At 44.5% G+C, this 27,532-nt stretch overlaps 1 protein-coding gene across 4 annotated transcripts in view; it reads right to left on the bottom strand.

The window, feature by feature from the left end:
• The window catches only part of DPF3 (double PHD fingers 3), a 195,768-nt gene that overhangs the window by 47,371 nt on the left and 120,865 nt on the right, over nt 1-27,532 (bottom strand). For all 4 annotated transcript variants that reach the window (XR_014220588.1, XR_014220589.1, XM_082226137.1 and 1 more), the window contains exons 4-7: nt 19,524-19,651; nt 17,350-17,445; nt 10,962-11,040; nt 3,126-3,263 (exon numbers count right to left, since the gene is read on the bottom strand). Coding sequence is in view for 2 of the 4 variants with exons in the window: in XM_082226137.1 (XP_082082263.1) it covers nt 3,126-3,263; nt 10,962-11,040; nt 17,350-17,445; nt 19,524-19,651 (441 nt within the window). In the remaining 2 variants the exon portion in view is untranslated. The remainder of the gene's footprint in view (nt 1-3,125; nt 3,264-10,961; nt 11,041-17,349; nt 17,446-19,523; nt 19,652-27,532) is intronic.

Genomic DNA, 27,532 nt, shown 5'->3' with positions numbered 1-27,532 from the left:
GAGTATGTTATTCTACTTTATCAACTGACGGACCAGTTTTGAGTCCAACTGAAAGTCCTAGATCTCACTGTTAAAGCCCTAAAACATTTGGAACTAGGATGGTTAAAATACTGCATGTGTTTGTATATATAAGTAGCTTGGACTATGTTTTATTATGTTTTTATATGTGCTGGAAGCCACCCAGAGTGGGATGATGATGACGACGATAATAATAATAATAATTGCTGCTCGCTGTTGCTTGCTTCACTCACCAGCTCCACCTACCTGCCACCCCCTGTGAAACCTCCACCTTTACACTGGACCAAAAATGCCACAAGCTTATTTCTCTTGTTTTCAGCAGCAGCAGCAGTGACAGGGGGTAGTGTGGGGTGGTTTGCAAAGCCCACTCCACCCTGATCCTGCCGCTTCCTGCAACGCAAGGGGGGGGGGTACTGCTATCACTGAGCAGTCAGGGCTCCCCTCTCAGCCTACGAGGATTTCTGTGTTACTTCTGGTACTACTCTTCCTCCTGTGAGTAGCATTTGAAAAGGGGGGTGGGGAAACTTCCCTCTTAAGCACCTAAATCTCAGAGCGATTAACAAATGTTAAAGGAATTAATATGGCTTTAAGCCACTGCCTAGCCTAAGGGTGAGGAAGGGTGAAAGACAAGCAGCTTCCCTCAGAGCCATCCTGCCAACAGCATGCATAATGCCACATGGAATTATGGTGCAGGGCTAGCCTGAAATGCCCCTGCTACATAGTTGTATAGACTTGAGTGTGTTTGTGTTGTTTACTGTGCTGTGGCTCACAGTATGACGAAAGACACAAAAGGAGGAACATGATCAGTTTCTAATGAGTCTGGTAGCACCCTTGATGCTCAGCAATCCCCATCGCTTGAGAATGTAACAGAGGTGATAAACAACTTGACTTAATTTCCTGGAGCAAGCTTAAGGGTGGTGGTTCTGTACATTGGGGAAAACCCAATGTCAGCTGTGTTGACATTAACATCTTCCTTCCCCATCCCTGGAACAATTTGTGAAATGTTTTTAATCACAGACCAGCAAGGTGGAAGATGGACATAAAAGAAGGATAAACATGCACACAAATAACTACTACCGCTAGAGCTTGTGGTAATTAAAATAAAAATCTCACTGCATTAAATGAAACAAGGAACCTCAGCTAGATCATACATGACAGGTATATCCAACCTCTGCTTAAAAACTTCCAATGAAGGAGAGTCCACAACCTCCCGAGGGAGACTATTCCACTCTCTAACAGCTCTTGCTGTTGGAAAGTTATTTTTGATGTTTAGTCAGAATTTCCTCTCTTGTAACTTGAATCCATTGGTTCAGGTCCTACCACAGTAAAATGGTTCGCCATTTGTTGATAGCCACAAGAATTCAAATAGATCAAATATGACTACTAGCAGAAACGCAGTGAGGTATGAAATCCTAGCAGTGTTGATAACTTTGAAAATGACATATTTTGTGATATAGAGATAGGAGAATGAGTTGTATGCTAAATATGGGGATAGTATTTCCCCCCCAGTACTGGATAAGGCACAGGGGTCTCTGTTTAAAGGGATGGGCTACTACTATGCAAGCCTCTTGAAGGATACGTGAAATGAATTGAGGGAATTGATATGGTTGCAAATGAATGATAATTATTACAAAGAACAACTGAACAATCTCATTTAGCTATTTAACAAACTGAATTGCACTATTTTGATATTCCAATCAATCAATCAATTGCTGCTTTAAAAGAAAAGAAAGAAAGACAAGACTGACTGCCTGGTTCAGTCCATCAGCTTCATCTTATATTCCTGCAATTAAATATAATTCAACAGTCACCTAATCTAGTTTAGCACACTGCCTCTAGGAAGAAACCAGTAACCAAGTAACCACGCCTTCTGAATAGTTTCTATCCAAGAGCTCTGATTGCACTAAATAATGATCTCAGGGCCAGTTGCAAGGTTTAGTAAGTAGGGAGTGGAAGAAATGAGATAGGTTTTAGGTTATGTTATGTTTTTAATAGGTCATGCTATATTCTGGATTATGTTATGTTTTATAGATTATGTCTAAATAGGATGAGAGTTCGGAGATATGTGCAAATGTATATGTGAACCCGGTCTTTGGGTGGGTGTTTGATTTTCGTTGTTGTGTATACTGTGTATATACGGACAATGACAATAAATTTATCTATCTATCTATCTAACCAATGCTTCAAGAGAGGCTTACTAACCTTAACTTGGTAAGAAGCTATGGTAGTTTATCCTGCTATGCAGAGGAATGCACTTTGTTACTTCCAAATTTATTTGTAGCATTAATATTAGTTTGATCCTAGCAAAGATTTTATGTTACTGTCGGTACAACTTCACCCCAGTTATAATAAATTCTACTATAGCCTTTCTTCATATGAGAGCTATACAACACTTAAAATAAAAAAAGACTCTCAATATGTCTAAAAGCACGGTAGAGATTAAGTATCTCCGGGCTGTTCGTTCAGCAGTAGAATCAGCATCCCCTCAATAACCAGTCTTAGGACTTTCAAATAAGAGTTGAGAGGGGGACATCATTACCTTTTGAAACATCCAGAGGCTTTCTGGAGCAGAAAATATTATCAGATCTAGGCCTAGGCCCTTGCGTCCGACTTGCTCCCTTGATATTTATGGAGATCATATCATGTGTCACATAAGAAAGACATTGGAAACGTGCAGTGAATTTTGTACAATAACAAGAAGAAAAGAGACAAAGATAGAAGATAATAAAAAAGTGTGTTTTCTTGTTCTCAGAGCTAAACCACAGTGAAACGGCTTGACAATGGGCAGATTGGGTTCCCCCCTTTCGCTTGTCTTCCCTCGACATGTTCGCCCCATGGGAGCAGTGATGGAAAGTGCCCTGCTGCAGAGTTAATGTGAGGTTTGGAGCTGAATTTTTTGACTAGCTGAGCTCAGCACCTGGGAAAGCTGCAGTTGATTAGCTCCTCTAAAAGCCCAGGTCCCAATAATTCACAGAGGAGCAAAGTAATTGTGGCCACTGCTGAAATGCAAGGAGGAAGGTAGCCCAGGAAGAATAGGTGGTGGATTTGGAGCACTCCACAAAGGAGGGGGTGGGCAGAAAGAGGAGGGAAATGTATATTCTACTCACGTTTGTGATTTTCATTTCTGTGGACAGGTGGGGAGCGCGTCTCCTGCTCTTGAGCATCATCCCCCTCCTCACTAGCAAGGTGAGTATGAGCATAATGGTAGCTCAATCCTGGCCTGTTCTTGTAGCGCTTTCCACAGACTGTGAACAGAGAAAACAGAAAGAAGAGAAGACAGAGGATGATACATCAGTAACAACTAAAGTGGCCTTAAGTATTTCCTCACTGCTGCTGCCTTTCCCAGACAAATAGACGTTTATTTCTATTTCATAACACCAGAGGGATAGCTCTTCACTGAGGGCTAAATACCCACATACAAAATACCTGTCCCTCCAGTCAGGTTTGAAGTAAAATATTTCTTTTAAAACACTCAGAAGAGGCAACCAGACATGGGCTGAAAGTCTGAGGAAAACGTGTTTTCTACTGGACAGTGCTTAGCTGAATAAATGAAATGTAGAGTAAGAATTGGCCCCAAAGGTATCTCAGGGTGTATTCAGATGTGGGGAATATTGCATTAGTTTTCTGGATTATAATACTAGCACTTCCATCCCGTTTTCTAATATTCCTTTCACACCACAGTACCTGTTGTGCTATCGAACTATGGCTTTTTGACCAATATACCAGCATACCATGCTAAATTTCATTCAAACTAGTGGGTGCAGTGTGACACAACAACAAACGTCATTGGACAATATTTCTATGCTCACACCCCTTCTGCACATGCAGGCATCTGTTCCCCCATGATTCCCCTGTGCAAACAGCAGGAAAGAACTGTATACTGCTCCAAATTCCATCCCTTTACTGCAAGCAGATTTTTTTCTGCAACCAACTAACATGCAAATGAGCGTTAAGCATGCATCATCTTCTACTGGTTTTCCAGAAGTGACGTTTATGTCCTGTGAAAGCTCAACTATAATTCGGAAAGTAACAGTTGCAGATAGGTAGCCGTGTTGGTCTGCCATAGTCAAAATAAAAAAATTCCTTCCAGTAGCACCTTAAAGACCAACTAAGTTAGTTCTTGGTATGAGCTTTCGTGTGCATGCACACTTCTTCAGATACACGTGTATCTGAAGAAGTGTGCATGCACACGAAAGCTCATACCAAGAACTAACTTAGTTGGTCTTTAAGGTGCTACTGGAAGGAATTTTTTTATTCGGAAAGTAACAGTTAAGGGAACATTGAGGAAATGGAATGATCTATGTGTGAATACAGCCTCAGTTTAAATTGAGATGCTGCACGGTTAAGGTCACAGCTGAGTGCCATGCTGTGGTAGCTCTCCTTCAGACTAGGGACAGTGAACTGCCAGCATTTAAGGATCAGATGCCTCAGAATTCATGTTAACGAAATGAATGTTAGAAAGGTGTTGGAATGAAGTTATATGGCTTTAGTAGAAATGTTATAAGGAATTAAGTATAAATAGATTATTAGAGCATTAAAGGGAAAAATAAGGTTAGAATGTGTTAAGACAATTATAGGATAGAAAACAGAGGAAGATGGAAAGGAATTGCTGAAACAATTAATAGAAGTGGAATACAAAAGGGAGGTGTGAGGAGGTCGTGGAAATTAGTGAAAGAAAGATAAGATATTGAAATTGGACTGTGTTTTAAATGGTTTTTGTTTTGTTTTGTTAGTTGTATGTTAGTGTTTTGCAGGGGGGGTTGTATTGTATTGTATTATTGTATGTTTTTTCTTTTTTGTTTTTTTGTAGTGTTGTGTTCAATTTGTTGGAAAACTAATAAATATTACTTTAAAAAAAACACAGAATTCATGTTAACGAGAAAATTCCCAGGGAAAAATACCATGCTGAATCTGATAGTCTTTATCAATTTTAAATATTTTTCCATTAGAAACTGCTTTCTGGGTATTAGCTTGTGAGCATTAATAACAAATTATTAAATAACAAATTCCACTGAAGAAACTAAAGCATGTAAAAAGGTTAAAATAGCTTATTATGAACACAAATGATCTGTGCTTATATTAGAAATTACCGTATTTTCCGCCCTATAGGACGCACCGTCCCATAAGGCGCATCTAGTTTTTTTGGGGGGGAAATAAAGGGGGAAAAACTATTTCCCCCCCAGGCACGGGGCTGGGGCGAGGGAAGGCCGAGCTTCCCCCGACCCCAGCCCCCAGAACAGGCAACTCTCCGCAAGCCATGGGAGCCTGGCGCCAGGCTCTCGTGCCTTGTGGAGAGCTGCGCAAAGTCTGGGCGTGCTGAGCTCAGCGCGCCCAGCCTTTGGCATGCAGGCAACTCTCCGCAAAGCCTGGAGAGCGAGAGGGGTTGGTGCACACCGACCCCTCTTGCTCTCCAGGCTTCAGCGAAAGCCTGCATTTGCCCCATAGGACGCACCCAGATTTCCCCTTCATTTTTGGAGGGGGAAAAGTGCGTCCTATGGGGCGAAAAATACGGTATATTATTATATTTGTTCATGTACTTATAATCTTTTTAGGCCATCTCTGTGGATAATGTGTTTTCTCTTTCTCTCTTCTCTTTCTCTCTCTCACACACATATTGTGTGTAGATCCATTAAAATCAATTAATTTGAGACCATTGATTTTAATGGACCTGTTTTATAACTAACATTGGATGTCATGTCACCCTATCTATTTCTCAATGGAAACTGGCTTGAGTGAGAGAGCTGAGGCCCTGGAGGAAAACCATCCTGGTTATGGCAAACAAGCTGAAATTACAATGCTGCAAACTATCTATTAACTCAAATTGAATGCAGCTCTGGTGGCATGCAAATTGCAGCTTTGGCACTAACAGTAAGTTGTAGTTGTTGTTATCATTATTTAGTAGTGCTACTTATATAGCACTTAATATACCACTCTCTAAGCAATTCTCATAAGATATACTATAAAATCACAACTATAATTCATATATATACAATTTAAAAAACTCACAACAGTAAAACTGACCAGTGCATACTTTATTTATTTCATAAAAATTATATACTGCTTAATTGTAATAATAAGCCTGCTAAACAAGTGGGTTTTTAGCAGGCCTTTGAAACTCATTACAGTTCCTGCCTCTTAAACTAAATGAGTCAGGTTGTACTATATCTTACAGGAATAAATGTTAGCAGGTCAACCCCATGTGGAAATGAGGACATGATGAATAAGGTCAATGAAAAGCATCATTCTTTGTTTACACAACCGGCTGTTTTAACTACCAAGCATCAACATTGGGAGAGATGCACAAAACTGTGTAGGAACTATTTTGAAAGATTATTACCCTAGACGTCCTGAGAATATTGTCAATAAGCTTGAGAATATAGCAAAATGTTTCTAAATTAAGACATTTAATTAGAGGTCTAAGAAATACTGGATTATGGCAGAATTAGGAAAAGAATAGAACATCTTTTTTTAAAAGATTCTGATGAGGTGCAACTATCTTAGCCCAGCTATTCTTTTAAGGAAATAAAAAATGAGTGGTCTGGATGGTAAGGGGCAATGATCAAAGCAATACTTAGACATATTTAAAACATGAATGTTGATACACACTGTCCCATTTGACAGGTGTTGAATGTATAATTAATACTACCTTTCTTATTTATATAAGACTATTACAGTCAAGCAACTGTCAGGTATTGAATGTATAATTAATATTACCTTTCTTATTTATATAAGACTATTATCAGAAACCTCACATGTGTGCTGAGAGTAAGCTATTAGGACAGTTGTCAGGGACAATACGTAGTCTGCAGAGCTCAGTAGTTTTCTAGGCTTCAGCTTCATTTAACAGCCACCTCGTTCAAACTAAAGTGAGTGAGAACAAATGTCTAAAGCAGGGGTGCAGAACCTCTGACTTAAGGCTAATTAAACCCGCCAGGCCTTGCAATCTAGACCACAAGGCTGTTTTCAGCTGGCCACACACATTTGTTACTTACCTGATGTCATATGACATCAGCCACAGCATAAGCAAAGCTGCTATGGAGGAATCCAGAGCCTCAGAGTGTCCTCCCAATTTTTCCTCTGCAGCCCTAGTTTCCGAATGGATCCTATCACTGCCAAAAGCAGGGGGCCTTGCATTCAGCGCCAAATGCACATTGGGGCTGCAAAGGAAATATTGAGAGCAATTGTTCCTTTGCAGCCCTGGTTTCCAGCCTGATGGAACAGGTGCCCTTTAAGCAAGCTCTCAGGGAACGGGCACCAGAAATTGAGGGGAGGGTTGGATGCTGCCCACGGACTGTCAATTGATCGGTGATTTAGATAGATGGACTATGCTAATCAGTGTGTGTTCCTAGAGCAAATTTTCCCACAAACGGAAGTAGCAGGAGCATTAAATGCCAGGAAACAACAAGCTAAGAACATTCCTTATTCTTAAGGAATTGCTGAGTGAAAGAGGAAAAGAACAAACTTCAGGTGCTGGCTGAGAATATGGTAAGAACCGTGGAATAAAAATATATTTGGAATTTTATTGTGGCGTGGTTGGAGGAAAACGGAACGAGGCCAGAGGTAACAAGCATTAAACAATGATTCCACAATATCACACGGAACAATCACTTCCAACAAAGTATGCTGATCTAGGCCACATTTGTTCAGTCTTCTCATCTTGGCATAAACTTTGGAATGTATCTGCACGTTTCACTAACTGAAGATTTTCCACAAAGGAAAGCTGAGTTTAGGGTAGAAATTCAAACCAGCTATGGTGCCATCTCACATCTGTTTCCATGCAGGCCCTCATTTATTGTTAATTATATGGATTCATTCACCCTTCCTTCCTTCTCAACTCCAGTAAAGGAGATTGCCATTGATCAGCCCAGGTTTTCTATAACATTAGAGCAACTAAGCCAATGAAAGCCGGAGGAGACTTACATTCACAATCCCCCTGTAATATCAGGACAATTCCACCAATGTTATCAATGGAAACAGGGCAGGAAGAGAAGACCGAACCAAGCAAGTAAATTGCAGAGGTGAGTTCAGTCTAGTTTCATGTTAGCATTCACCCAACCTATCCTTTGTTCCAAACAACCTTTTTTGAAGTTTAATTTTTAAAACTTTATCATGGGTCCTAGCAGTGCTTTTAAAAAAAGAAAGAAAAAGAAAAGGTGCCAGGACTCACCATGAAGTTGTTACATTAAGTGCTACACTTTTAACATTTGGGAGAGAAAAATGGTGTTGGTACTGAGTACTCCCAGAAAAAAGCACTGGATCCTAGTATCCAAAATCAAAGGATCAGAGCGACTGAGTAAATGAAACACAGAGGAGACTAACCTACAAGCCCCTCGTAATATCAGGACAGTTCAGCCAATGTTATCAAGGGAAACAGGACTGGCAGAAAAGACTGAACTGAGCAAGAGGTGAAGAGGTTGAAAGAGGAGACTGAGGAAAGTGAATGTACAGCATACCACCCTTCTTACTGATAGGCTCTTCACTAGTTATAACAAAAATAAAAAATAAAAAAGTCGGCTCCCAGTCTCCCACCACCATTCCTTGTTATCGGGCACATCTAGTACCCTGAATTAAATAGCGCTTTGCTCTTATCTAAGCAGGGCTCTTCTTATACTATCACCTTTCTGTACTTTCCTTTTCTAGTTGGCCAGCCCCTTGAGCAACAGTCACACCACATGGTAGGTTAGGGAAACATTCGTATAAAAGGCACTTCCGTAGACTGAATTCTATATTGGTTTATTCAAAAACAGCTCTTACGACACAAGTTACCTGGTTGGGACTTAATTAGGTTAAATGTGTGGTGCTTAAGGTGCCTTCTAAATTGGTGGGAGAAAGTCCTCAATTACAATACAGTAGCGCCAATAAAAAGCCAATGAACAGAGCCTTTGCAGGGGTTAGAATGGCAGTAATGGCAAACACAGGAATTCTTACAAAAGGCAAGTTCACTCTGATTGGCTTATTTCAATTACATTCTCTGTCATAGAACAGAGGGCGGGATTGATACAACTGAGCACCCAAGCAGGGCTCAGTCATGTACTGTGCACGCAGTACTGTGCACGCAGTGTTCGAAACTCCCATTGTTCTAGGCACATTTTGCGACAGGGAATTTCATTAGCGCGAGCAGTTTATGAGCTCTGGGCACAGTACTGCACCTAAGATTTCAGATTAAAACTTCAGAGTGGAAGGAAAGGAGGACCTTTTTCTGCCTCCCCACTTCCAGCTACTCTCTGAAGACTGCAGAAGAGACCCTCTGAAGAATATTAGAGGGTTAAGCAGGGGAAGGACTAGACCATGTGAAAAAATGAACATAATATTTTAGCTGCACTGCATTCATTTTCAGCTTTGCATTCTTGTTATAAAAATATATGCCTACACATTCCGTTATTGCGCCCATAATCTGGGTTTAAAGTGCCATTTAGCTCTTAGCTTTCGTATCTCAGTTTCTAACACTGTGTACACGACAGTTCTGTCCAAGTGAGAGATGGAGAAAGAGCAGCATGAGATTTTGCCCTTGGGAAAAGGGAATTGCATACCTGTAAAGTACCTAAGTATTCAGGTGATACCTTTTATTTCTAACCACAGAGTTGAGCTAGGTGTTAAATGAGCAATGCATATAACAGTTTTCAGGCAAAGTTTGTGTGTATTTTTTTAATGGAAAGCAACCACAGGAGGCTGGTAGTTTCAGCACAGGGACAGCATGGGGATAAAGAGCTATTTCATCCCTTTCCCCTCCTGCCCAAAATCATCCCCAATTCACAATGGGAGAGAAAAATGGCTACCTCTATAGAAATGCCAGCAAGGGACTAGTTTTGAGAAGAAGAAAAACGTAACTGGGAGAGAGTGGGTGAAGCAGCTGCTTCTCCCCTCCTCACCATACCTCTGCTCAAACTGGCAGCCTCCCACAACTATTTTTTCATTAGAAGAAGAATGCTGGGAGGCTGCTCATGCATCTCCCATGTAGCATTTAGTGTGGCCCTATCTGAACCACAAAAAGAAAAGAGAGTGACTCATGCGGTAGACATAGATACCAAGGCATAGAAGGCCGCAAATGAACAGCGGCGTAGCGTGGGTTGTCAGCACGTGGGGCAAGGCAAGTAATTTGCGCCCCCTAACCCTACAAATCTATGCCTATGAATGATGGTCCCTTTCTCTCTCTCTTTCTCATATTCCAATTGATTCCCATTTCCGCCGATCGATCCCCGAAGCTCTCACCCAGCGAAATTCGTGCATAATTACGCTTCGCCATCCCTAATCCTGCCGCTTCCACTGGGAAATCATGACGGTGCGTTTCTCCTCTCCAAACTTTCCCCGGCCCTTTGCCGGCTGGTGCAGCCCTTTTGGCTACGAGCTCCCCTCCTTCTCTGCCCGCTTCCGACCCCACCTCCCCGTCCAGCCTCCCTACCTCCTGAAAAAAGGCGCCGGCGCCGAGCAGGACACCCCCGCGGCCATCAGAGAGAGGCGGGGCCGAGGGAGGCAAGCCAATGGGCGAGGCGGGGGTAGGTGGCCACGGGGGCGGGTGCTGCCGCAGTCCTCGGGTGGGCAAGGTAGGAGCAGGCGGAGGCTGGCCGGCTGCTCTGACAATAGGGGCGGTGCGAGGGCACGACGGGGCTGGGCCCTCTGGACTCGCGCCCCCCCCCAGATGTTGCGCCCGGTGCGGCCAGCACCCCTGGCACCCCCCACGCTACGCCACTGCAAATGAAGCAGAGAGGGAAACTGAGCCTAAGAGAAAGAAGGATGTGAGGTGTGGTGTGGTGTGGTCTCTTGCCACGGGTTTCATTTTCACTCACTCTCTCGCTCAAAAAATAGTAACAGCAAGTAGTGATGGGAGTGGCAGCTCAGCAAATTCTAAAGCAGTGAAATGTGTTTCATTTTCTGGAAATGAATGAATTATGTCTTGATTGCTGCACCAGACTGAAAGCAGGGTGGAGGGTCTGGGCGCTACTTACTGTCACAAACGTAAGGTTTATCGTGGTCATCCATAGAAGAAACATCATTCCTTCGCCTGCCACCTCCAGAACCCCGAGCCTAGAAATAAACCAAGATGTTAATGCAACAGCCACCACCCAGGCATTACAGTGGTACCTCTAGTTGTGGACTTAATCCATTTCGGGGTACCGTTCACACCCCAAAAAGTCCACAACTAGAGTGCCTCTTCTGCGCGTGCAAGAAGCGTGCAAATTGTTTGGGTGGCAAACCCAGAAGAACTTCTGGGTTTGCTGCGTTTGTAAGCTGAAAGTCCGTAACAAGAGCAGAACACAACATGAGGTATGACTGTACAGTGGTACCTCTAGATACGAACGGGATCCGTTCCGGAGCCCCATTCGCATCTAGAGGTAAACGTAACTAGTGATGGCACGTCTGCGCACGCGCGCATCGCTTTTCACTGCATCTGCGCACGCGTGTGACGTCATTTTGAGCATCTGCGCATGTGCAAGTGCCGAAACCCAGAAGTAATGCGCTCCGTTACTTCTGGGTTGCCGCAGAGCACTATTCGAATGCGCTCAACTCGAAGTGCATTCAACCCGAGGTATGACTGTAATCTGGTTTGAGTGTCCTCAGCACAGCTCCATGAAAATTACCCCAGAGTGGAATATCCAGTGTTTTGTTTTCTGATGCTGCAGTACTGTTCAGGTACAAAAATCATGTGAACAGAACCAAAACAGCAGTGTGAACTGTTCTCCAGCAAAAAAGAATTCCTGTTTTGACACTAGTGGAGGAATTGCTACATATTCATGATAGCTGATGTTCTTACAGCGCAAGGGTGGAGAACCTCAGAGCCAGGAGCCACATGTGGCCTTCCAGGTCTTCCAATCTGCAAGCCACGTCTCCTCCACAGGCCACCCGCTCAGTGGCACAGCTCCACACCAGCCTCCACTTTTCCTTTCTTGGCCTGGCTGAAATGTGTCATTGAACTGGGATAAGGCCTCTGGCTTGCCTGGACAGTGTGCTATATGTGTAGAACCTCTGACTTTGGTGCAGCTGGACTTCAGCCTACTCTACAAAGACAAAATTCACATCTGTCACGCTACCATTTCCTGACATGTGGCCCACTAGCAAATGCAGCCCTTGGGCTGAACAAGGTTTTCTAACCCTGATACATAGTGGGTGGAAGAATTAGCAATACACCTAAAATACTGCAGTCAGGCCAAAGTGGTGTCACATCTATTTCTCATATACAATTGCTGAAGTCTCTGTGCACAAGGAAAGTATAACCATGCCAGCTGTGGGCACTGCCAGGGGAATGTCACACACTATGGAGGGCAAGCAACAGTACCCAGCGTCCTCAAACACTAGCTGAGGTTCTAGCTGTTGGTGACTTGTGGAAGTCCGCCAATAGTTCACCACACCTCAACCAGTGTGATGTCTGAGCAGTGTATGCCCCAGCAGAGTTTTCAAAGATTTCCTGCTGCCAGCAGAACTTCCACAGTCCCCGGTTAAGGGGGAAACTCTTTCCCACACAGTTCAAAGTAATAAAAGTGTTTATTGTCTTCAGACACAAGACAAAGCTAAGTACTACTATCTACAGTATGCAGTTCTTCTGGTCTTCAAGGTAAAGATACATAAGTACAGATCCACCAACACTATCACCATGCTAGCTAATGCTGCTGTGTAAAGCCTACGGCCTCTCCCCCTGTCTCTCACAGGTTCATAGTCAGACAATGGCAGCAAACAGGATAGCATCAGGAGATGCAACAGGACATAATGAAAGCAATGCCCTAGAGCAGGGGTCAGCAAACTTTTTCAACAGAAGGCCGGTCCACTGTCCCTCAGACCTTGTGCGGGGCCAGACTATATCTTTGGGGGTGGGGGGGATGAATGAATTCCTATGCCCCACAAATAACCCAGTCATACCTCGGGTTACAGACGCTTTAGGTTGCGTTTTTTCGGGTTACGGACACGGCGAAACCAGGAAGTACTGGAACGGGTTACTTCCGGGTTTCGGCAGTCGTGCATGTGCAGAAGCGCTAAATTGTGCTTTGCACATGCACAGAAGTGTTGAATCGCAACCCACAGTGCCGCATCGGGTTGCAAACGTGCCTCCCACATGGATTATGTTCACAACCCAAGCATCCACTGTAAAAAGACACATTCTGCTCATGCAGAAACACCAGGCAGGCCCCACAAATAACCCAGAGATGCATTTTAAATAAAAGAACACATTCTACTCATGTAAAAACACGCTGATTCCTAGACCGTCCGCGGGCTGGATTTAGAAGGTGATTGGGCTGGATCCGGCCCCCGGGCCTTAGTTTGCCTGCCCATGCCCTAGAGACTATTAAAACCATCTCCACAATGCTGGGGAGCAATGCTCTGGCAGGGGTTGATGCAAGCCATCTCTTTTTAAACTTCACAAGGGATACAATATAATCCTCATTACCAGAAGGAAAAAAGTGAAAATGGGAATGTGATTTTTAAAGGATATACACTCTGAAAAGAAATGCTCTAAGAAATGAACACTATTAAGCATTTTGTACACATCCAAAAGTGTTATAGCATTGTTAATAGTGCAGTAATTATAACAACAGTTACATTACACACAAAGTTTTCACTTTAAAGTCTCCTTGTTTAAAACAGGAGAGAGCGAAGCACATGCATAAATTAAAATGTCTGAACCTGGAGCTTTCAGTAAAATTTGCCCCAAGCACATTCATGCATGTTGATTTCTAATTTCTTTTCTTGTTCCTTTTTTTTAAAAAAGAAACAGTTGCTCTTGGTGCACTGAGGACACTGAATAATGAATGGTAGCTACACCTAACCTGCATTACACAATGCACAAAATATACATCCCCCCTAAAATGCGTGCTCATGTTCTCAGGTTGTGTGTAATGTGCACTCTGTGATTTCAGGCCTTATTGCCCTGCCCATTATTTCTGCCTGACAATGTTCTTTAAATCTCCCTCTCACTGTCTGCAAATCCATATATCCTTGGCCTTCAACTCTCTTTCCCCACACTCCCATAATTTCATGGCTGGCCTCAGGGGGGCTGGCAAATAGACAGCCGCCCCAGAGGCACAAACTCGAGTGCCACGTGCTTGCTGTCAGTGCTTCAGCATGTGGCATTCAGTCATCCATGGCTGCCTTCAGCCTCCTGCCGTTCTACAGCAAGGGATTGATGTACATAGCCGGAAAGCTTCGCCAGAGCAGCCTTGGAGCGTTCAGATGGAGCCAAACAGGGACGCTTGCCAGAAGGACAGATGAAGGGGCCCAAGATTAAAAATGAAATCATGCTGCAGGAAAGGGGAGGACGTGCACAAATTGGGAATGGCCAGCACATCAGCTCCTCCGCATTATTTCTCTTGCATTCCCTCGTTGCTGCTCTGAAACAACCAAACACATGGGCCTAAATATACATTTAGGGGCCTCTAGATTGCTTCTGGAAATCTAGCGCAATGGTGTCCTTAACACAGATGAGTGGAGAAGAATATCTAGATCTAGGAAGAAAGGATGAGGTGCTTTGTTCCAATGGCCACCTTCGTTTTTTTATGGGTCCTAGTGGGAGAGGATGCTGGGGAAACATCGTGCCAGAGCTTCAGTTTCTTAACTGGCTCTGCATTGTACGCCAGGCTCAGCATACTATAAAGAATTTACTCTGTGTTTTCCCAGAACCCTGATCAGACCCAGGAGCAAAATAGTAGTGTGGGGCAATTTCCTATTGCATCCCAGGAGGGGCTGGCACAGTGGAGCAGTGCTGTGCCCCCACCCTCACAATGGGAAAGACCTCTCCAGGAGAGAGCCACTGCCAACCAGAGGAGGCAGTGCCGGGTTAAATGGAGAGGCAGTCTGAGCTGGTAGTGAATTGGGTCCATGACAGTACACATTATGGCAGCAGACCCTCATCTTTAAAAGCTGGTTTTCCCAATTCAGATGTAAAGTGAATGTGCTTCAACGTGGTTGTGGGAGAGGGGTTATGCATTTTGTATTCTCATTTTGTATTTTTCTGTTGTGAACCTCCCTGGGATCTTCGGATGAAGGGTGGTATACACATATGTTGTTGTTGTTATATTAACAGCAGTAGTGGTAGTAGTGGGACACGGGTGGCGCTGTGGGTTAAACCACAGAACCTAGGAGTTTCTGATCAGAAGGTAGCAGTTCGAATCCCCGCGACGGGGTGAGCTCCCGTTGCTCAGTCCTTGCTCCTGCCAACCTAGCAGTTCGAAAGCACATAAAAAGTGCAAGTAGATAAATAGGTACCGCTCCGGCAGGAAGGTAAACGCCGTTTCCGTGCACTGCTCTGGTTCGCCAGAAGCGGCTTAGTCATGCTGGCCACATGACCCGGAAGCTGTACGCCGGCTCCCTCGGCCAATAAAGCGAGATGAGCATGCAACCCCAGAGTCGGCCACGACTGGACCTAATGGTCAGGGGTCCAGGGGCGCCGACTTATAAAAAATATTGGGGGAGCCCACGAAAGCTCATGAATAATAAATAAGCTCATGAATATGCAGATAAAGTGGCGCCGCCTCCTCGTGAGCGAATAGGGGAGAGCGTGCTGCGCCTATTAATCAGCTCCGAAGGAAATTGGGTGGAGCTTTTGCTCGGGAGGGAGGGCAGGAGGCATGCAGCCCGACCCTGTGCATTTTGGGCTGGGGGAGGGGCGGCGGTGGCGCTCTGCTGGAGGGGCACCCGAGATTATGGGGGGGGCAGAGCCCCCCCAAGCGAATTTTTGAGGGGGCTCGGGCCCCCTCAGGCCCCATGGAGTCGGCGCCTATGCAGGGGTCCCTTTACCTTTACCTTTTTAGTGATAGGAGTAGTGGTGGTGGTGGAGAAGATAGGGAGTAACTTAAAGAAACAAGCAGGTATGTATACAAGGATTCATAAGTCTGCTCCCACCTGCAGCTTTCCCCCCAGCCTCTCCTCCACCCCCAGGAACTTTCCTTCCCGCTGAACTCAGGCCAGTGGTGGGAGGGTTTGTGTACTCCCTGCACAAACACCACTGTGGGCTCCCTCCAGACATACCTTTTATTGAACTTTCTTGGTGATTTGTGCTCATGATGCTATCAGGGCTGTCACACACACAATCCAGCTTTCAATATTGCTTGCAAGGGTTTGAGGGCAGTTTCACCGCTTCATTTCCAGTCAGTGCGTGCCCCATAACATTCTATAGTACAAATGTTCTAACTTATTTTTGCCCCAGGCAGCAATAATGGGGAAGCATCGCAGAACAAATCCGCCACTACTGTGCTATGATTGTGTCAAGAACACAAATTGCAGAATACTTCTGCAACAAAACACCAGTTTGGAGAGGCCCTTTGACCCTTTTAATTGCACTCCTTCTGACTCTATTCTAACTGCAAATTTGGCAGACTTGCCTGCAAAGATGCATGCCTGCTGCCATCAATGTAGTGTGCGCCTCATTCTGTGCAATAGGTCAGCTCCTAGCCAAGGGCAGCCCAATGAAGTCATAGCATAAAGTGAAGGGAGGCAAGGCAGGCAGGCAGGCAAGGGCCAAAGAGGAAATTTCAAGAGTAGAAGGAGCCGTGTGCAAGAATGAGATTTTACGGGAAGATGAATATATAGCTTGTGGGCTTTTCCTACCGTTACCACAAGCACAATGTCTTTCCCTCCTGCTTTCTGCTTGTGGCACATTACAATTTAACAGATTGTAAGGTGGCCTGGGTGTCTCCCCACCCCCACCCCGTAAAAGCCACTTATTGATGGAGGAGAATAGAGGAGTTTGTGAACATTTGGCTAATGTAAAGATCTCCCTGCTGTGAGTCTGCTACCGGAGGTTTGCAGGGGCTGGTGCTTGCTCCGGTCCTGAGAGCCTCCAGCAGTTCACTCCAGAGAGCAGAGGGGGCCAGAACAGCCAGACAGCATGAAGAGTGGGAGGTGAGCTGCCTGCCTTCATGCTGTGTGGGTTTCTTGCCAGGGGATCTGATTACTGAGAGCCTCCAGCTGCAAGACCCATGCAGAGAGCACTGATCAATAGCCAGCTCTTCCCTGCACTGAGACCGCCAAGGGAAAAGATATAACTGCAGCCCATCTGAAAAGGCAGCTAAAACAAGTACCAAATAATAAAAGTTGTGCCATCTATGCACACAAATATCTCCATGTGTGTATTCATTCCCTCTCCCTCCCAGGTTTGTTTCTTTTACAGTTTTATTAAAAACCACAATCAGAGAGTGAAAAGACAAAAGATTCAAAGGAATCCTTGTTCACCACATCACTTTATAATGTATACATACCAATACATATGCCATACATACCATACAAAACGTATCGCATAACACAGATATCATTAGGCTCTTTGTCTATCTATGCAATCAATATAAATAGAAACAACAGAATAGTGTTCTCACTCCTCCCTCCCCCCCCCATGTGGCTGAGGCAACCTACCCGTCCTCTGGGTCTGTTCTTTCGCTTCGGAATATCTTCCTCCATCTCTTCCTCCTCATTCACTTCATCTGCATTTTCATCATTTTCCAAAACCCTCTGTAGTTAGAACAATAAACAGTAATTAAAAACAATTCCCAGAACAACAGAGGCTTCATAACAGAAAGGCAAAGGAAATCAGACATTGTGGATGCAGGCTCTGGCTTTGTTCGAATACAAAGCAACTTTGGATCCGGCCATTTCAAGTTATGCACTGAAAGTTCCAAAACTGCTCTCAAGAAGGACATGTAGTTTGGCTGTACCAAGCGTCAACAACTGATCATTTTTAAGACTACAAGGTGGGGTTTGGGGGTCTTCCAAAAACCTTATTGGAACCCTCCTGTTGCTCACTTTGTTCACATCTGTTCAAAGCATCTTCACAGCCCTGACTAGCTGGTGCTTTGTTGCCATTTTGGGTTTTTTTCAAATTGGTTTTCTTGGCTTTTTTCTTCCAGGGTTCAGTGGCGTCATTATGTAGCCTAGAAAGATGACCAATTTGGGGGGGGGGGGGACACCTGGCAACGAAACAGCAGGGCTGTGAAGAGGCTCAAAGGGCACAGTGGAAGCTTCCATGGATAAACATATATCTTCCACCCCTACTTTGCAATACACCCATTACACTGGAATGTATCTTTTGAGTGTTTGCTGTTGATACGGAACGGGGGGGGGGGCAATGTCTTCTTCACTACAATATATTTGCTCAATTTCTCTAGGACTCCATCACCCCTCCCCTGTCCTCCATAATCTCTCAAGTAATACTGTCAAAATCCTGTCACAATGTATCCACTCTGTTTCTGCTTTTGCTCTCTAGTACAGAGTGGCTTAGAAATCACTGAAATCTTCAAAAATTGATATAAAATCAGCCGTGGTTCTGATCTGCTCGTTCTCGGTGCCATTCAACTCAGTTCCCCTTGGACTCCATGATGCTGTCCCTACTTCCATAATCCCCAAAGCGGCAGGTCACGTACGCAGGAACTTCTTAATCCTGTCAGATAGTTTTGCAAATCCTTCCTTCGGGCAATACTAGGTGACAGACGATGTATATTCCTGGCCCATTGTCTTGCCACCACCAGTACTCAATAAATGTGTATCTATGTATATTTCCCGCTCCGCATATCCCCCCTCCCTCATCCGAAAATGCTAATTAATGTAATCCCACCTTTTCATAATGTATTCATGACGTGTAAAGTATATTCATGATGTAACTTGTGAAACCCAACCTTCCCATAATGTATTCGTGACGTTTCATGCACTGTATTCTGGGACATGGAGGGAAAACTCAAAAGTTCATGTCACCCCTTTCTCACTGTTCAATCTCGCCTTGAACCTGTTGCGCAATAAACTTGGATCTTCTGCAGTTTGCTCCTGCGTCCGGCTGAGCTCATTTTCTTCCGCAGGGACCCACGGACTTAGTCCGATGAGCTGGGTGGCAGAGTAACCCCGCACCCAGATTTTTTCCGTAACACTGTAGTATTCCACCTCAAAATTATAGAGGAGTTTCAATTCCCATCATGCTTTTATTCAATAATTGTATCAAATCCTGAATTTACTACAGATATCAAATACACACACACACACTCACACTCACACTCACACTAGTGTTGCAGTCACAATGCTCGCCCTTCATGTAGTGTTGAGATGCAAATGTATCTTCCCACAAGGTGCCCCTGCAGTATTTGGTGCAGTGTTAATTTGCACTTTCTGCAGTGCATTTGTCTTATGTGAAGTAAATCCACTCCTTCCCACATTCCTCTATTGTATATTCATTTTCCTTAATCTTGAAGGAAAGGGGAATGAATTGGGCTACCCACTGGTTTGTGTGGGCAGCATTTGCCCAATTGTTATTATGTTATGGTCCTTTGCAATAGTTGGTTATGGCACACCTACACAGCAACAGAGCAACACAATCACACACACACACACACACACACTTTCTTTCTCCTTCTCACTGGAGATTATGGTTATATACAGCAGCTGGTATTTGCATTTGTGTGTGCTCTCCTGTAGATCATGGGATAAAGGTCACAAGAGATTAATAGGCTGGAGGTTGAGACTGAGCCACAAAATCTTATAAGCAGCCATTTCAGTATTACATAGACTGGAAAGGTGACCAGGCCAATAAAAGAGCACTTAATCACCTGGATTTCTTGTAGAGTGTCCTCCTCTTTAGTATCTACCTTCTTTTCAAGCCCTTCTCCACGCAGCAGTGCTTCCAGTGTGGTCCCCTCTGATGTGAAGCCATCCTTCTTCAGAGGCAGGTCAACTTCTGACAAACCAAATACAACAACAGAGGCTATGGTTATTTCCTGCAGCGCCAGGGATGCACAAGCACAGATAAATCACAGAATGTGTGAAATTGAAAACCACTCAAGGAGGCTCTCTTGAGAAGTCCTGCCCAGCTCATCTTCTCTACTGCTGTTAAGACTTCTCTCATGTCATCAACTTACTTTGCATTTCCCTATATGTGCTCCTAACTGTAAATAAGCAACCAGAAGATGCACATCACGTATAGATGAATAGCTATGTGGGTTTTCAAGCTGACTGAGAATGGGCAACAGTCAAACATGGACTTACGTGATCATTGTTGGAACACCGTGAAATAAAACACACAAGTCAATTTTTCCAATGGATTTGAATCCATTAAACTGGACTTGAATCACAATTCAAAAGTGGGGTTGTTGGGGGTTTTCTTAGACCTCTTCCTAGCTGACTTGTTTGCAGGAAGCTTTGTTATATTAAAACAATATAACATCCCTCTCAATAAGCAGTCCATGCAGTCGGTCAGAATTCAACTACCATGTCATGTGAAAAGCAGTTGTCACCCATGCAAAGTCTAAACAAGGGGAGAGCAACAGGTAGATTGGAAGCTTCTGGTAGATCTCTGGGTGAGTAGGTCAACAATAATTTCTGATCTCCAATTTTTTAACAAAAGCAAAAAAGACTTCTGTCCCGCCACAAGCTTGAAGTCTTCCCAGCCTTAGTCTGAGCAACCAGTAGCGTTAGCCTCGCCCTGTAAACAGTGATTGTATTTTAAGTTCTGCTTTGCACAAAAATGATAGGATATTGGAGGCCACTTTAGATTGTTCCCTGTGATGATTACCGCCCTTTAACAAATCATTCACGTGGAGCCATAAGAATGGTGGGCCCTTTCCACCTGCCACACAAACCTCCCCAAGAAGTTTGCAATGGTGTGAAGAAACTCCCCATATCCCCGTGGCACACCCCTGTACTACAGTGAGGTGCTATTGTATTTATTTCTTTTTTTCTTTTTACTTTACCCTTCTGCCCAAAAGATAAACAGTTTTTAAAGTGCCATCCATTTATACGATTCACGTGTGCATGTTGATAAAGCACCATCAAGTGGTGCCTTACATGTGTCACAGCAGCACATAATGAATTTTCAAACCACCTCTTGGTAATAGAGTCAGTTTCCAGCAAGGTACCAAATGTTGACTAATACAAACAAAGTATGTTCATGGAGGAACCATTCCTAAGGCAGCCATTGAAAGAGGAAAGCTGGCTGCTGTTTTGGTGACCACAAAATGGCAGGCTTATTTTTTTTATAATCCAAGTACATTTTCCACTAGAATGTTGGCATGGTTACAGAGGAGCAAACTCCTAGGGGCCAAGCTCCCTTCGCCCCCCCCCGCCCATAAAACATGAGGGGGTCAGGGCCCCCCAAAGTTGATGGTCATTGCCATTCAAATGGTGTTTGTGCATCGCGCCATGCAATTGGTTATGGGGGGTAGTGCCCCCCACCCAATATTTTATTCAAGTTGGCACCCCTGCATGGTTATGATTAAGAAAAGGCTTTTTGGATAAATTTGGTATCCATTAAACCATGGGTCAGCAACCTTTTTTCAGCCGTGGGCCGGTGCACCGTCCCTTAGACCTCGTGGTGGGCTGGACTATATTTTGAAAAAATAAATAAAAATGAATGAATTCCTATGCCCCACAAATAACCCAGAGATGCATTTTAAATAAAAGGACACATTCTACTCATGTAAAAACACGCTGATTCCTGGACTGGCTGCGAGCCGGATTGAGAAGGCGATTGGGCCGCATCTGGCCCCCGGGCCTTAGGTTGCCTACCCCTGCATTAAACTAACCTCCAGCTTCCCTGAGAGCAGGCTAGACATGATCACATTCCAAGAAGCATGCTGTTTCACACCTATTGTCCCTTCCAACTCCTGGGTGCTTCCTCCCAAAGTGACAGCCAACTTAAGTGCTCATAAAGTGGTGATAATTAAGCACTGTCCCTCCTCGATAGGTGTCAGTCTCATTTCCTAATCACATCTGCTTTCAGCAATTAGCATACTCAGTCAGAAGGCCAACTTCAAAGCCCACTTGTCCCTTGACTAAATCCAAATTTGCAAGTGGCTATTCACATCTCCTCTCCCAGGCCAGATTGGCCAGCAGTCCCAAAGGAAAAAAATCCACCCACACAAGTGGCCTGTTTTCAAAAAGAGAGTCAGACTTCACCATCCTCAAAAACAAACACACACACACACACAAAATCCAGAGCATGAGTTGAGTTGTTAGAGCACACTTTTATCATTTTGGGCTTGTTCGACCAATGCATATATCTCCTTTCTTGGATAAAATGCTCTAAAGTTAAACTGGTTAAACTGCACCTCTGCTATCTGATTGCTCTGGAAAGGAGTGGGGTGCCAGAGAGACTGGCAAGATCCAGTCTCCAGAGAGACTTGGGACACAGATTTTCCTGAGTCATCTTCCTCAGAAGGGTGTCCTATATCTTGTGGGGAAAGAAACAGTCCATAGAGAGGCTAGTAGGAGTGACTTCCTGGTAAGACTCAGCCTGGAGAAGTAGTTTTTAGTCAGCACTAAGGGGATGGCCAAGGGACGTGGGTGGCGCTGTGGATTAAACCACAGAGCCTAGGATTTGCCGATCAGAAGGTCAACGGTTTGAATCCCTGCGACGGGATGAGCTCCCGTTGCTCGGTCCCTGTTCCTGCCAACCTAGCAGTTCAAAGCACATCAAAGTGCAAGTAGATAAAATAGGTACTGCTCCGGTGGGAAGGTAAACGGCGTTTCCGTGTGCTGCTCTGGTTCGCCAGAAGCGGCTTAGTCATGCTGGCCACATGACCCGGAGGCTGTACGCCGGCTCCCTCGGCCAATAAAGGGAGATGAGCGCCGCAACCCCAGAGTCGGTCACGACTGGACCTAATGGTCAGGGGTCCCTTTACCTTTACTTAAGGGGATGGCCAAACTGCCTCAGGTGACAATAGGCTACAGTAAATCCTACACTCTAGGATTACCTATTAAAATAAGACTATCAGCATTTTAATTTGCTATACAGTATACAATGTATCACAACACAATGCCAAATCAGCTGCCATCCAAACTACTGTCTCTCTCTGCACAAAAGCAGCTCCACTTCCAAGTTCTAATTGGGAACGAGATACTTATTGGGTGAGCTCTAGCGATGCTCTGTCACTCCAGGGACAGCTGCTGTGCAAAAGCAAACCACAGCAATTCCGCTTCCTCAGAAATGCTTACACAAAGCTTATACAAACACTGTGTCACATTGATTCTCTGGACTAGCTGATTCTCATAAACAAATACCACATAATTGTACATCATGATTGATTCTAGTAGATAGCATTTGAGATGGTAAATCCCAGATCCAGGGCTGTAACCCCAATAATCTTCAAATAATAACTGTGTGTGTGTGTGTGTGTGTGTGTGTGTGTGTTTATGTATCCACATGGCACCTAGCTACTGCTGGGTGAATGTAGCCACTGAGCTCATTAACAGGATGTGGCAGGATGTGCCTTAAAGGGCAACTCAGTGGCTCAGTGAGCAATTAAATCTCATGTCAGTTTCAAATGAGAATCTATCAGTGTCACAAGAGTGTAAAGTCTCCATTCCTGTTTCCCACCCTTAGCATTTTTATTTAAGGTGGAGCACTGGGAACAATGGAAGTCAGAAAGAATATCATGAAATATGCCACAGGAAGGAGAGGGGGGAAAACAGATTAAGCCCACTCTTCTTCTGGGAAATATGCAGAGAGAGAAGCTGTCTGTTAGCTGTCGAGTTTGCAAAAGATACCATCTTTTGGGATGGTGCTCTCTGCCAGCAGATGGAGCGCCCCGGGGGAAATGGTGGTGAAAAACCCAGACAAGCTGCATCCATCCATCCATCATATTGCTCATTTCCACATCTCTATAGCATTAAAGTGCAAATGGGAGGGGGGGTAGATTTTTAAAGATTGGGTGGGGGAGAAAATATACAAACATACTTAGTCAAATAGCTGGGTTATTAGCTGGGAAAATGATAAAGTCCGGTCAATGTGGTACCTGGAAATTGCTTGTTTTGTATTTAAAAATTGTCAGCCACATCCACAAAGTCATTTTTATTGGCCTAACAAAGGGAAAGCTTCTCATAGTACTCTAGAATTTCACTCTGGAAGATGTCTTGTGACGCCCTTTCTGCACATACCTCTCCCAATATTGACTTTTACCATCCTCACCACTCCAGACCTCCACATCGTTCTCCCAAACCCAGTCCTGTCCACTCCTTCTTTCCCTCACTCTTCTCTTTCAGTTTTGAAACTTCCTTGCAGCCTGCATTGTTTGTATAAACGATGATGATTAAAATGTTGTTCATAATATGACACAGCCTTAGCCCAGAGAGCCCCTAATGCTGAAGTGAGGTGTGACTTCATCATGTGAACAAGAGATTGAAACCATCCAATCAATTTAAGGGGATGTCAGGCTTTTAAGGTGCCAGGGCCCCTGAAATAAAAGCTACATTTCCACCAGCAAAAAAAGGACACATGTCAAACGTTCTCATAACCATGTATCTCGGCTCATTTTTGTATGAATGCTGTATTGTGCCTTGACTATGGAAGAAAGGATTGCCAGGATCTTATGTGAAAATAAGATCCTGCGATTCTGCCCTAGAACAACAGCTACTTCAAACTGCAGCCCCAAGCAGAGAAATCTTAAATTGCACTAGCAGACAAGATTCTCTGATGTGGGAATGTGAGCAGATGGCTGACAGTGTGCATATGTTGTCTTCGCAGGAAAGCTGCCTAACCATTACCTTCCCCGCACCTAAGTGTGCATGACTAAATTGCCTTAAAGGCAGGACTATGAATACTTTGCAATTAAAAGGGAAAGGTCTGCTCCAAGGTAACCCAACCGAATAACCAGAGAACAACTGAATTCTGCATAATATCGTGTATATACTGGTAAAGCTCCATGCTTGAAAGACCTTACTCACTCCTGGTCATCTTGAGAACAGGTGCATGGGAGAAAGTCAGATTTGAACATGAAATATATAATTGGTGATTAGCACACTAACTTTCATTGCAATACCTTAAAGATATTGCACTGAGAAAGGGACGTGGGTGGTGCTGTGGGTTAAACTACAGAGCCTAGGACTTGCTGATCAGAAGGTCGGCGGTTTGAATCCCCGCAACGGGGTGAGCTACTGTCAACCTAGCAGTTCGAAAGCATGTCAAGTGCAAGTAGATAAATAGGTACCGCTCCAGCAGGAAGGTAAACGGTGTTTCCATGCACTGTTCTGGTTCACCAGAAGCGGCTTAGTCATGCTGGCCACATGACCCGGAAGCTGTACGCCGGCTCCCTCGGCCAGTAATGCGAGATGAGCGCCGCAACCCCAGAGTCTGTCACGACTGGACCTAATGGTCAGGGGACCCTTTACCTATTGCACTGAGAACATAAAAACAGCCCTGCTTGATCAGACCAAATGCCTATGTCACCCAGCATTCTGTTCTCACAGTGGCCAACCATATGCCTATGGGAAGCCCAAAAGCAGGGCATGAATGCTGTAGCACTCTCTCCTTCATGACCACCGCCTGCCCCCCAGCAACTGGTATACAGAGGCCTACTGCTTTCAATACTGGAGGTAGTACATAGCCATCATGATTCCTAAATGTTGATAGAATCATGAATCTATTTATTGGTTTATCAAAGTGTTTATATTGGACTAGATGACCCTCAGGGTCCCTTCCAACTCTACAGTTCTATGACTCTATGGCACACTGAGGGAGACCACACTCTGGTGTTTTTCACATTCCTTGATCTTCCTCTGTGTAGGTGGAGCCCATGCATCTCATGATGGAGGTGACTTTTGGTCAACATCCTAGAAGCACAAGTCTCTTGGGTCCCTTCTTTCTCCCTTCCCATTGTACGTGGTGTGCGGTCACTGACAGACATCCTCCCTTAGTTGTAGAAAACTCTCTTGTAAACCTTAAATCCAAGCATCTCCCCAAAATATTGTAAGAGTACCGTTTGAGTAACCACTTTTACCAACCAGACATATGACCATTAAAAAAAGTTTCAGTTGACTTTAATAATGCTTGAGTCTTCCTGGTTTGTTTGTTTAAATAAAACGAGTGTTTTCTTTTTAATTTAAATGTACTGTTGCCAACCATGCACCCCTAGGACAAGAGCATAAACCATCTACGAGTGAGATAATCCCCCCCCCCTTTTGCTGTACTGTACTGAAACAAACTTCTGAAGGATGTTCCTTAAAGAGTAGCGGAGCTTTTTAAAAGCCAGAGACTTGAAAAATTAATGTGGGGAGTATGATTTGGAGAGTAGTGCTCCTTTAGGTCAAATGCACAGCTATTTGAAATTCAAAGACACCCTGCTTCCCCACTGCTATTTATCATACCAGTGCACTGTGGAAGAGTAAAATCCCAGAGTGTACCAATTCTTGGCTTTCTTTCATCTTGTGAGACAAGTTGGCCTTGCTGGAGGGGAAGCAAACCAGCCCAAAGAGTGTCCAATTGCCCTAATGCTCTCTGGAATATTAAACTGCCGGAATACCATAACAACCCCTTAGAAGTTGGATTAGGATGTTACTACTGAACACTGAAACACCGTAAGAGCCCTGCCTGGTTGTTGAAGAAAGCCCAGCATTCGTCACCAACCAGATACCTATGGGGAAGTTGAAAAGCAGGACATGAGAGCATTAGCACTCTCCCACTCTAGCTATCTCACAACTGGAATTTAGAGCCATGCCGCCTCTGATTATAGAATCATAGAATTGTAGCATTGAAAGGGATCCCAAGGCTCATCTAGTTCAACCCCTTGCAATGCAAGAATCTCAGCTCAAGCATCCATGACAGATGGGCATCCAATCTCTGCTTTAAAACCTGCCATGAAGGTGAGTGCACAACCTCCTGAGGGGCTCTTACTGTCAGAGTTTTCTTACTGATGTTAGTCAGAATCTCCTTCCTTGTGACTTGAAGCCATTGGTTTGAGTCCTACCCTCCAGAGTAGGAGAAAACAAGCTTGTTTCCTCTTCCATATGACAACCCTTAAGATATTTGAAGATGGCTATCGTAGATCCTCACCGTTTCCTCTTTTTCAGGCTAAACATACCCAGCTCCTAGAGAGCACAACTGGACAGAGAAGTAGGATGACCTATTAATCATCAACAAAAAATAAGCAAGTTGTAATAACAAAAAAGAGAACAACTATCTCATCAGAGGGAGGGGAGGGAACTGGGTCCAAGTGACTGTGTGGCTGCTCCGTCTGGTGCTGATGGGCAGCATCAAGACCCCTGGCTCTCCCTTCTTCTCGTTCTTAAACAACCACTTCTGATAGGGGGACCTCTTCAAATAGATCAGTGGTGAGCCATTTTCCTAAAGGCCACCTGCAGCAGTGGATGGGTGATCAGGGGCCACGTGCCAGTGGTGTGGACATCGCCTGGTGCACACAGAGACACGGGGGGGGGGAGAGAGCACTTTGAAAGCAGAAGCTGCGCTGCTGACAGCAAGAGCAACCCTCTCTCTCAAAGTCTCTGCCTGCTGATGCACAAAAGGGCAGATCCCTCTTGCCACTGAAGCAGGGAGGGGGAAAGAACTTTGAAGGCACCAGTGACGGCCGGCACGACCCTGGCTTTCAAAGCCTCTCCCTGCTGAGGCAGAAAAGGGCAAATGCCCCTCCGGCCCAGCAGGGAGAGGAAAGCACATTTGAAGCAGGGGTCATGTTTGTGACAGCCAGCACAATCCTGATTTCCAAGTCTGTCCTTGCCAGGAAGAGATCTCAGTCGTCCCTAAATTCAGAAGCAGGGAAAAAGAAGAAGAAGAGTAGTAGTAGTAGTAGTAGTAGTAGTAGTAGTTTGGAGTCTCAAAGCAGCTAACAAT

This window comes from Podarcis vaucheri (assembly GCF_965113315.1).
Source record: "Podarcis vaucheri genome assembly, chromosome: 1".
NCBI classification, from domain to species: domain Eukaryota; kingdom Metazoa; phylum Chordata; class Lepidosauria; order Squamata; family Lacertidae; genus Podarcis; species Podarcis vaucheri.
This window is presented reverse-complemented; position numbering and strand designations above follow the sequence as displayed.